Source organism: Opisthorchis viverrini (genome assembly GCF_000715545.1).
Source record: "Opisthorchis viverrini unplaced genomic scaffold opera_v5_6, whole genome shotgun sequence".
NCBI classification, from domain to species: Eukaryota; Metazoa; Platyhelminthes; class Trematoda; order Opisthorchiida; family Opisthorchiidae; genus Opisthorchis; species Opisthorchis viverrini.
The window spans coordinates 1,883,434-1,894,745 of NW_008751662.1; the positions used below are offsets into that span (position 1 = coordinate 1,883,434).

General features: G+C 46.5%; 1 protein-coding gene across 1 annotated transcript in view; it reads left to right on the forward strand.

Moving 5' to 3' along the window:
- Positions 1-6,667: 6,667 nt before the first annotated feature.
- Positions 6,668-11,312, forward strand: part of T265_00622 (hypothetical protein) — a gene marked incomplete at both ends in the record, with an annotated part of 10,905 nt that continues 6,260 nt past the window's right edge. Inside the window, 2 exons of the mRNA XM_009164450.1 lie at positions 6,668-6,779; positions 9,789-10,060. Of these exons, the coding sequence (XP_009162714.1) occupies positions 6,668-6,779; positions 9,789-10,060 (384 nt within the window). The remainder of the gene's footprint in view (positions 6,780-9,788; positions 10,061-11,312) is intronic.

Consider the following 11,312-nt stretch of genomic DNA (forward strand, 5'->3'; position numbering starts at 1 on the left):
TGCCCCGCCCTGATAACATAAAGAGCACTTCTACGCCCTTTTTTCACTTGTGCCTTTCAGGTGAACGAGAGCCGCTGACTGAAAAGAACAAAAGTGTCCCGGGAAACTTGGGCAAATGCCTCGATCGTGTATATCAATCCCTGAACCCGTGGAATGCATGTATTCGCAACCACTCTAACCAATCAATCAACAGTGACCGGTAACCTTGAGTCAAGGTGAAAGGTGCGCCTAGGGACCAGCGTTGACCCGTGTGGTTGCACTTGCTCGTATTTAGAGGTGCCGGTTGCTGCTTGGTGAGTCTTGTGCACACTGCTAGAGCTGTGGTTCTGCTGCAACACTAATTAACATGTGCATGCAGTATCCGATTGCTAATTGCGTCGAGCTTACGATAGATTGTGTGGTACCTCCTCAGAATGGCAACGGATCCGTTAACCAGTAACGTATTAAACGGACGGTGGAACAAGATTTTTTCCTCCCTCTAACAACCGTCGTCTGTCGCTGAAGTTTTATATTTCATGGAATGCATCCTTGATCCATAATTAGATTGCGCCGCCAGCGCAGTACATTGCATCTAATTAGATGCACTTATAAGACCATGAGTATCGATGTGGAACATTTTTCTAAACCTTCATTAGAAATGGCAGTTTATTGAATGTGATTGTTTGTTTCTCTTCACCTTCCAAGCAGACTAACTGATTTGGGAATCTGGGAGTATATGCGCACAACATGTTTGTGACTGACCGCCGTAGATTTTTAAAGCTGACCGTTGAAAGGGAAAAGACTTGGATTCACCAATTGATGGCGTTTGTAATGAAACTCGCTGTAGCTTTACGGGATCCCTCGTTTGACACGGTGGTTGTAAACGTATCGAGGCCTTCCATTCTTCCACAAAATTCAAATGGTTGACTTCGCCGTCTGAGCCGTAGTCGGCTGAGAGGATTGGCGCGCTACAAAAGCGCTTCCACGGTGAAGGTAGCCCCGAAATCGACGAAATCCGGCAAAGACTGGTGACAGTCAGTAAATATCGGTAACATCCTACTTGGAGCGGGATTGATTCGCCTTAGCTTTTAACCGATTTGTGTTCTGTCCCATTAATATGCCGGTCCTCTTCAGAAGGAGGCAGCGCTGCGGTGCAAAAAGTAAAACAAATTTGAGACGAATAGGACAAGTTGACTAATGTTCATCTTGAAAAACAGCGAATAGTAGGGATTTTTTGTGAAAGGTCACTTACTTTTACACGTACCAGCTTAAGATCCTTTGATCAAAATTCCTCCGCATTTTTCTTTTATGACTCAATAAACATCTCCTAGATGTATCCATTTTCATAAATGAGCCCATAGCAAATGTGGCAATCGTGGTTTGATGATCGCCGGCAGCAGTACTTAGCTGACGTACCACCCTGAATAACATGAGGCTCTCTCTAAGAGTGGAAAGCAAAAGGAAGGGTGTACACAATGTGTGAGAATCCTTCCATCTCCTTTAGCCACCGTGGGAACGAACAGCTAAGCGTCACGGTTGAGTAAAAGGCCACCGGCGGTTTTGACCCAGTATCGTTTACGAACCTAGATCTGGCATACACCAACAGGTTAAGACCAGCTAGGCAGTCCGATTAGAAATTTACATTCTCTGTGGTATTATTCACTTCGTTGCCGTATACATACTGAGGTGAGATAGCTCAGTGGTAATAGCGCCACTTTACTGATCGGAATGTTCGTGATTCGAACCCGACCTCTGAATCTCGACTTCCCCTGTCTAGGCTTGGGTAACCTGGCTGTATCCCAGCCCTCGTCGCATGGCAGTTAGGTACCGAGAGCGTGCTACATTTTGACGGTTTTTTACATGCTGAAGCCAGCATACTCATGTGAAGGCACCAGTTTCTCGATATTTGGAAACGTTTGAGTTCCACATAAGATTTGACAGCTTTCGCAACCGTATGGTAAGACCGCCATTACGACTGCCAAAATACGTTTTTGATGCCAAGGAGTTTGCAAATATCCCTGGTGTTTCGGTAAAGCATGCACTGACCTCGTCCGCCACTGTGCAACTGTACAAACTCTGACTGTCACGATACTTAAGGTCCAACAATCTACAGATAGCACAATGACTTTAATGTCTCGGTGCAGGCCTTCATACCACTTCGGACATTCTAACAAATGAATCGCGCGGACCACTGATCTTCGATTGGCGAATCCGTCGTTTAAATAGTCTTATTCCTGGGTTAACCACTGGCTTCTGGTGGCCGTGTAAGTCCACCTACTTGGGTCTGGGCGACCGGGTCGTGTCATACCCACCGGTCAAATATGACACTGCGATCCTCAGTAAACCGCGTGGACTTCACACGCTGCAATAGCTCGAATAAATCCGATCCCGTCTTGAGTCTACCAAGCTTTATTCTACGCGTCGTTCTGTGGGTGTTCGGTGAATCTGTTTCCGTGTGTAACCTTAACCGAACGCCAACGAAGCGGGAGATCTTTCTCCGACCGTGAATCTCATTGCGACTAGCCACCAACGCACGACCACTCATCATTGACAGAAATACGCTAGTAATACACACTGTTGTGTTGATGATAGCGATGATTGTGGGGAGAATACTAGTAGTTGGGACGTGTGGGGCGACTCGCTCATTTGAAGTGTAGACTGCCCTGGAGGTCTTGCGTCAACCATGGTTGCCTTGAGGTTAGGCTTTTGAGCCTGAGGCTTTGGTTGAGGATCATAATCATCCACCTCTGTAAGCCAAGAGATGGCCCAAATGGTTAGGGCGCTAATTTACTGACCGGAAGGTCCGTAGTTCGAACCCGACCTCTGCCTCTCGACTTCCCCTGTCTAGGCTTGGGCACTCTGGCAGTATCTCAGCCCTCGTGCAACCTTCGGGTGGCATGGCAGTTAGGCACCGGAAGGGTGCTACAGCTGAACCTTTCTAAGCCTATGAAGTCTAGCTATCCCAGCCCACGTCCAACCACAGGTCGCACATTTACGAGTGATTTCCTAGCCGAATGACCGTTGTGTGGTGCCATCAACCGGGTCGACTTGTGGCATATAACAGGGCGGATTGCTGACGCCTCACTCCTTCTTTTGTCACTTGTCTGTTCACTTTCCTCGCCCTATTGCTTTCAGACTTTTGGTATGTCCAGTCGTAAGGATTGACATATTCATCATCTGTAAAAGCCGCGCACAGTGCTTGTATCTGCCACAGTTTTGTTCGCCGATGATCTGGGGAAGTAGAATTAGGTAGCTACGTATTGGAGGTGGTAGGTGATATAACTGATGCTTGAATACACGGGTGTCGGTGGACTTTTCATTGGGGAGATGGTGAGGAAAAGTTATGCGTTGAAGACAAAAGTTTGCGTGCATGCGCGCGATTGTACCGTGTCTGACAATGTATCCCACCTCGGTGTCTCCATTCAGGGCGATAAAACGATGAGAAAATCGTTCATTTGCAACAATCTTCCGGTGCCTAGCTGCCATCCCACTCTAGGTAAACACGAGAGCTGACATACTGCCAGGTTGTCCAGGTTTAAACAGGAGTAGTCGATATGTAGAGGTTGGGTTCCAACAATAGATCTCCTGGTCAGTAAATTGGCGCTTTAACCACTTAGCCATCTTGAGCTCTATCCAGGGATATGGCAATGACCAGCACAGCTAAGCTTGCGGTGATAGCTTTCGTACTTTACTTTTCCTGACTGATCCCCACTCGTGCTTTTGCAAAAAGAACTCTTCCAGGAATTCGGTTGATTGGCGTATGGAGCACGTGACCAAGCCAGCGCAACCTGCCGACAAATGAGCTGACGGCACGCCTGCACCGCAGGTGGTGCAGGTTCACAAAGGCTGCTCTCCGAGAGCGAAACAGAGTCCAGGTTTTCGAGGATAAGCAACGTTTTACTTGTCTAAGAACAAGTATACATGAGCTGAAATGTACATACAATACAAAATACGAGTATATATGGTAAGTATAAGAATAAGCACACAAAAATCATGACATTCACCGCCGACAGTGTTTGAATAGGCACATATGAGCTGACGTAGACAGGAAGTGATGTACTGAATCAAGCTTCTCTGTTTCTCAAACTATAAGGGTGAATGCGTTGCTGTTGTTCTAGAATCCCATGATAACTCGGTTGGTGTTCGGAGGACGGTACAGAAGAAGATTCAGATGCTTGAGAGCTATCAGGCTGACGTCCGGTTAGTTCAGTCGTATCTGGGTGTTCGGTATCCTCGTTGGATTCAGACAGATTGAGAACATTGTCAGTTGTATTCTGAACCGCTGGGGCTAGACGGCGAAGGGACACGGTTTCGGCTCTTCCATCTCGATGAGTAATGTGTGCGTAGTGTGGGTTGCAGTTGAGAAGGTCAACTTCTTCTACTTGGATGACCTACCACCTCGTTGTAGCAGAACTGGACCAGGGGTGGTCAACCAAGATGGCAACGATATTCCAAATATTGAGCGACGTGCGTATTTGAACAAACGTTCATGTGGAGTACAGTTAGTGACTGTACATAACAATGATCGGAGGCTGTGTAGAGCATCAGGGAGTACTGATTCCCAACGGGAAGGCGGGAGATTGTGAGATTTCAGCGCTAAGCTTATTGTTTTCCAGAGAGTACCGTTGAGACGCTCAACTTGACCGTTACACTGTGGATTATAAGCTGATGTATGACTCGTAGCAACACCTTTCTCCAGAAGAAAGCTATTGATCTCAGACGACATGAACGATGAGCCTCTGTCGGAATGGATATAGGCTGGCATTCCGAACAGACAGAAGATCTGTGTGAGACAGTCAACCACAGTTGCCGAGGTCATATCCGCACACGCAAATGCAAATGGGAATCTAGAAAACTCGTCAATTATTGTGAGTAAGTAGCGGTTGCGTGTATTAGATGGCAAAGGACCTTTAAAATCCAAACTCAGACGTTCAAACGGTTGTGTTACTTTAATGAGTCTACCAGAGGATTTCCAGAATCTTGGCTTCAGTTCAGCACACACTTTGCAGGAGGAAATGACGCGCTTGACATCGTCGACGGAGTAGGGGAGATTCTTGCAACGCACAAAATGAAACATACGGGTAATGCCTGGATGGCAGAGGGAGTTATGGAGCTCTCCGAGTTGGTTATTGCTCCCCATGGAAGCACATACGTTTCGTGACAGAGTGTCGGCGACATGATTGTCCTTGCCAGGTCGGTATATGACATCATATTTGTACTCGGACAGCTCAATCCTCCATCGTTGTATCTTGTCGTTTTTCACTTTACCCTTCTGTCCACCGCCGTACATGAATGAGACTGAACGCTGATCGGTGATCAGTTTGAAGGGTCTTCCGAGTAGATAATGCCGCCATTTCCGGATGGATTCAACGATAGCGTAGGCCTCCTTCTCGATGGCAGAATGATTCTTCTCGCTCGGATTGAGTGTCCTCGAGAAAAAGGCTACCGGCCGACGGTTTTGGCTTAGGGACGCGGCTATAGCCACATCGGAGGCATCCGTTTCAACAACCAGAGGCTCGTTATAATCTATTGTGATTAGTGTAGCATTTTCTAGTTCGTTCTTTAGGTTGTCGAAGGTCAACTCGACGTCGGCAGGTAGGGGAAAAGTTTTATTCTTTACCAGTTTGTTGATTTTGTCGGAAAATGAGGATATCCAATGAGCATAATATGCAAACATACCGATGATACGTTGCATTTCCGTGGTAGTACGCGGAAGAGGTAACTGACGGATGGGTTCCATGCGTTCAGGGTCTGGTCTAATGACACCCTTTGAAACCTCATAACCTAGGAGGCGGATAACTTTTGAAGAAGTGACTGTTTTGTCATCATTAAGAGTGATCCCATACTTCCTCGTAGCTCTCAAAAACGACTGGAGATTGAGATCGTGTTCCTCTTGGGTCTTGCCACAAATAGTCACATTGTCTATGTAGGCATACGTGCTTTTCAGCTTTTCAGTCGTAATGATATTGTTAATAGTTCGCTGAAAACACGCAACACCGTTTGTGACACCGAAGGGTATGCGACGAAACTGAAACAGGCCACCACATGCTTCGAATGCTGTAAAAGGTTTGTCGGATGCCGAGATGGGGACTTGATGGTAAGCAGACAAGAGGTCTAATGTACTATAGACTTCGTAGTGCGAAATCTCCTCAATCATTTTGTCCAAGCGTGGCAGAGGGTAAGCGTCCAGATATGTGAACCGGTTGATAGTTTGGCTGTAGTCAACAACCATCCGGCGTTTGTGATTGATACCCTTAGTAATCAAAACCTGCGCTCTCCAGGGAGACGTTGACGGTTCGATGATGCCTTCTTGCAATAAGCGGTCAACTTCGGCGCGAATGAATTTTTCATCATCCGGATGATGCCTTCTTGATTTGGTTGCAACAGGCTTGCAATCTGGAGACAAGTTGGCGAAAAGTGATGGTGATTCAACGTTTACAGCCGTCAGGCCGCAGATGGTGAGCGCATCACGATCCCCGCCGAATGAAATTTCTACCTTGCCATGTAGACCTAGAAAGTCATGCCCGAGTAAAACGTCGGTGCAGAGGTTTGGCATTACAAAGAGCTTCAGTTCACTGTATGAGGTATCTCTGTATCGGACAGAAACACAAGCGTAACCAGTCGTTCGACAAGATAGGGATGTAGACGCCATTGTGACGACTGAGAAAGTTGGATAAATTTTCCAATTATGCAGTTTCACGACCTTAGCGTTAATGAAACTGCAAGAACTCCCTGTGTCGACCAGAGCACGGAGAGTGATGCCATTGACTTCGATAGTTGCGATGGCATGCGCCAGGCAGGTAGGAGCTGCTGCAACGAATAATGACGATAAAGTAGGCTTTGTTGTACAACTTGTGTGGAACTTGGAGGTATTTTTTGAACGGCACACGCGGCGGAAGTGACCGCGTTTACCACAAAGATTGCAGACGGCTTCGCGAGCGGGGCACTTTGGACGAGGATGTGCATCATAACCGCAGAAATAACATGTCTGAATGGATTTTACAGCAGCAGTGGTGGGATCAACACGCAGTTCGGGATTCTGTGAAATGGGTGGAATCGTAGAGCAAGATATGGGTTCGTTACTAACATATGACTGTGACTGTTTGTGAGCCAATTCGAGGGATCTAGCCAGCTGATATGTTTGGTCCAGAGTGAGTTCGCTTTGTGCTAGAAGCTTCTCGCGGATGGATGTGGACGCCAGGCCATTAATTATAGCATCACGCACGCACTCATCTTGATATTCAGTTGCAGACACAGATTTAAACTCACAGTCTTTGGCTAATGATTTCAGTTTTTGTACGAACTGATCGATATCTTGTCCACTCTCCTGTTTGTAGGTCTGTAGCAGGTAGCGTGCATATATGACATTTTTTGGACGGACATATAATTTCCGTAACGTGGCGATTGCAGATTCATAGTCGGTGTGATCAGCAATGTGATCGTATACTAATGGATCCACAAAGTGGATGAGAGTTTCAAGTTTGTCGGGTTTAGAAGATTCGACGGTTTTCAGATAGGTTTCGAAGGTACGAAACCAGTGATTCCAGCGTTTTGCTTCATCTGCGGAGTTTGGGTCAGCGTCGAAGAACCGAGGTCGTAGTTGCGGGTCCATTGTGTTCTTAGACAAGTAAATTGAGACGTTTAGAAAGAGTCCGAGAGCGAGTTGGAACGGAGTCCAGGTTCTCGAGGATAAGCAACGTTTTACTTGTCTAAGAACAAGCGTACGTGAACTGAAATGTACATACAAAAGTTCAGTACGAGTATATATGGTAAGTATAAGAATAAGCACACAAAAATCATGACACTTATATCGATGGAAGTGCCATCTTCCTCCAAACCACTGGGACTGATACAGGTGCCAAGGTAGACAAACTTGTCCACTACCTCAAGCGGCTCATCCGCAAACTCGAGGTTGGGTTTCGTGCCCACTCAGTCTTACTGTAGCACTTTACACTTTGCATGTGTGAAGCGCATGCCAAACCCTGAGGCAGAATTATTTAGATCTTTTGATATCATTTGCATCACCACGGCGTCACATCCAGGAAGAGCTGTGTTCTCTGCGTACCCGATATCTGTGAGCGAAAGCCCCGGGAGCACTTCTACCCCACAAGTATTAAAGACTGCTAGTGAGTCTTCCAAAATCGTATCAGTGACGAAGTTAAAGAGGAAAAGTGAAAGAGAACAGCCCTGCTTGACACCACTTGATGTGCCGAACTTAGGCGAGAGCTTTCCGTAGACCTTCACACATCCACGGGAGTTGGAGTACAGCGGCTTAAGGAGGGTCAATAATTCATGGTGGACACCTTTGCTCCATAGTGCTATAGTGCCTGACGGTCCAAAGAATCAAAGGCAGCTTTCAAGTCAAGGAACACAACCATTGCTGGTTGCTGGGGCAGTGTCACTGTTCTAGAATTTGTCGGAGGGTGAAAATGTGATCGATGAATCCGCCTTTTTTAAGGAGGACTGGATATAGACCACCGGTCCTGATGGGTCACATTTCAATACGGATGTTTCGTATTTTATTTCTTCCGACGAGCGATTGAACTTTATATTCCGTTCACCCGCATGCAATATATCCAGAGTTTGTGTTTCAGGAGGCCAGCTCAATTGTTCTTCAAAGTGTTCCGCCCATCTTTCCAGTCGGCAATTTTGAATGAATTAATGAGCTGCCTTGCTCACTTATCGTTTCACTGATCATTGGTTTTCTAGGGCCAGTCGATCGTGTCAGTTGTAATAGGGCACGGTCAACAGTTGGGCGATCGGAGTGTGCGTTTTTTGGAGCCGACCTTTTCTAACCCATCCTTCCTCGGGGGAAGGCAGCATCGCTGCTTCATAAATAAGGAGATGCTGATCGCCTGCAGGAAACACCCTACTGCCTTCACACTCCTATCGCAGATGATAGTACGATTTTACCCCCAGACCGCCTCGTAGCACGATTACTCGTAGTACAGGATCTCGCTGCTCTTGGTCTGACTGCTCCTCAGTGACCTTCTTGGAGCGGAGTTTCAGCTAGTGTTTCCCGCAGGATCATTGCAGCGCTCAAGCCTGACCACGACGTCAAGGTTGAAGTCAGGGACAACCTTATCTGCCCTGCGGACCATTGGCTTGGCACCAGTCAATCAGGAGGTGGCATTTCTACCAGTGTTTGAGTGGTCTTAATTCAAGACCGTGGATTTCAGGCTGTTCGACTAACCCGGCCTATCGCGCTCACAGCAACAGCATTAACGTGTTAACGCCAAACGTATACTTGTTCGATCACGACCGTAGCTGTTAAAATTGAGTGTCCAGGATGATGCCTAACAGTAATACAGCTTTAGAACAAGATTACCTAATGAATTCTGACGCAATGCTTACGGTTATGGACTTAATATACAGAATTATACATGTACCTGTCTTATGTGCGAAGGTACTATAACTGATTCGTTAACGCTCAGCATATTTTGTTTTTGCCAGCAAGAGCACGTTGCCTTGTTAGTCGTTCCTTGCTCCTCACACGTGGGAATCACAATTTGTTTTCCCAGATCCATGTACAAATAATTAGACATGTGGCTGGAATGATTTTCACCCCAACAAACATTCCATTTTAGCCGGGTGACACTCGTCCGCCTATTCAACGATAAGTTCTCCTCTTGTGGAGAACCGTGTTTAACTATGTCCACAGCCAAAGTGATACTGCGACGCAATCGACCGGGTACAAAGGCTGAGGTAACAGCTGTCTTTTTGGCTCATATAATGATTTAGGAATGGTGCAACTGGCCAGATGAGCCTTTTGAGGAGATGGAAAGCACACTAGCTGTTCAGCAGGTTAGTGTTCTATTGTCGTTTGTCTCAACCTAGTTTTGTCATGCAGTATATCCAACAATTAATCCGCAGAGATAGAAAGAACGTAGATGAAATTTTAACGGCTCCTGAGGGTCAGGATGTAACTGTGTGGAAATACGAACATTTGAGGCAATTTTGTATGGAACTGAACGGACTTGCAGTACGTTTACAAGAACAGTGCACACCACAGTCTTGTCGACAAATGACGGCTACGGAACAGTGGATTTTCTTGTGCGCTGCACACAAAACACCGAAAGAGGTGAGCTGGTTATTTGACTGATTTTTCGTCTCCCTAAACAGTAACTGTTTCTATTACCGTTGTCGTTGATGACTTGACAGTTTTCTTTTTGCTTTCCGAACTCCATGGATTTATTAATTCAGACTCAAGTTAGGCCGAATGTATCCAATAAGTCTGCGTGCAATAATCAAGTCTTCAGAGTCAAAGCAAGGTGATTTCGTGTTGTTATTCCTAGGGTCTCAGTTACCTAGGATTTCCTAATACCAGGTGATTACATTCATCGTGGACAGTTTCACGATCAGTGGCACAATAAGCTGATGAAATCGTTTGGGAAAACTAGGCAACACAGAAGATAGACTGGAGGCAATACTCTCTCGGGGACATATTTAGCGAATGCATATCCAGTTAGTCATAACTGTGTTTCGCCTCAGTTGCTAAATTTCACTTGAAGCACCCTCGTGGGCCTGGCACTTTAGCTTTTGGCAATGGACTCAAGTGCACAGCTGAAAGGTGCAGTCTACGGTTTTTGTGGACACGTTACCTGCGTGGGGCTCACTGGATTATTAGCTTTCGTCCTTTTTAGTCTGCATACAGCTGGTTGCAGGAGGTCATTTCTATTGTAGGATTTGTACCCCCATGTCCTGGATAATCGGCGTTGCCCGTGCACATTCGCAGTGCAAGGGTCTCGTTAAATTCGCTGATATTCGAGGGGTCGTTGGGCGACGCGAGACTTTTGTGAACGGGCTGCACAAAACTGACTGTAACTCCAAAACCATAGACACCACTCGCTGACTTTACAGTAAAACCCCGCAATGATGAACAACCATAAATTTTTCATTGGCTCTTCTTTTGGACTCCCATAAGAAATAAGGACATACCCCTGAACTGGACACAGAACGGTAAACACAGCCTATTGGGGTCGAAATCACATCTCAAGGGGACATCGGTGGGTTTGTTTACCCTATATTTCTCGCTAATTCCGAAGTTATGGGTGAGTGTGTTCATTCTGCTAGTGCGCTGGTACACCACTATAGTTTGCAATCGGTTGTGGAAACAGGCTGCTTGGTGAGCACTAATGATGCTTCAAAGCGGGTCAACTTTAGATCTGGTGGACAGCACATGACTTGGCAAAAAGGCGTAAAAGAGATCACGAAGAGTTTGGGTGTTGTTGGTGTTGTGCGACTTCCAGGATGGGGTCCCCGTGACCCCGTCTGTGCTTGGCTGGAGACGTTGCAAGAAATGGCGGCTAATCGATGTCAGTGGCGTTCGTGCT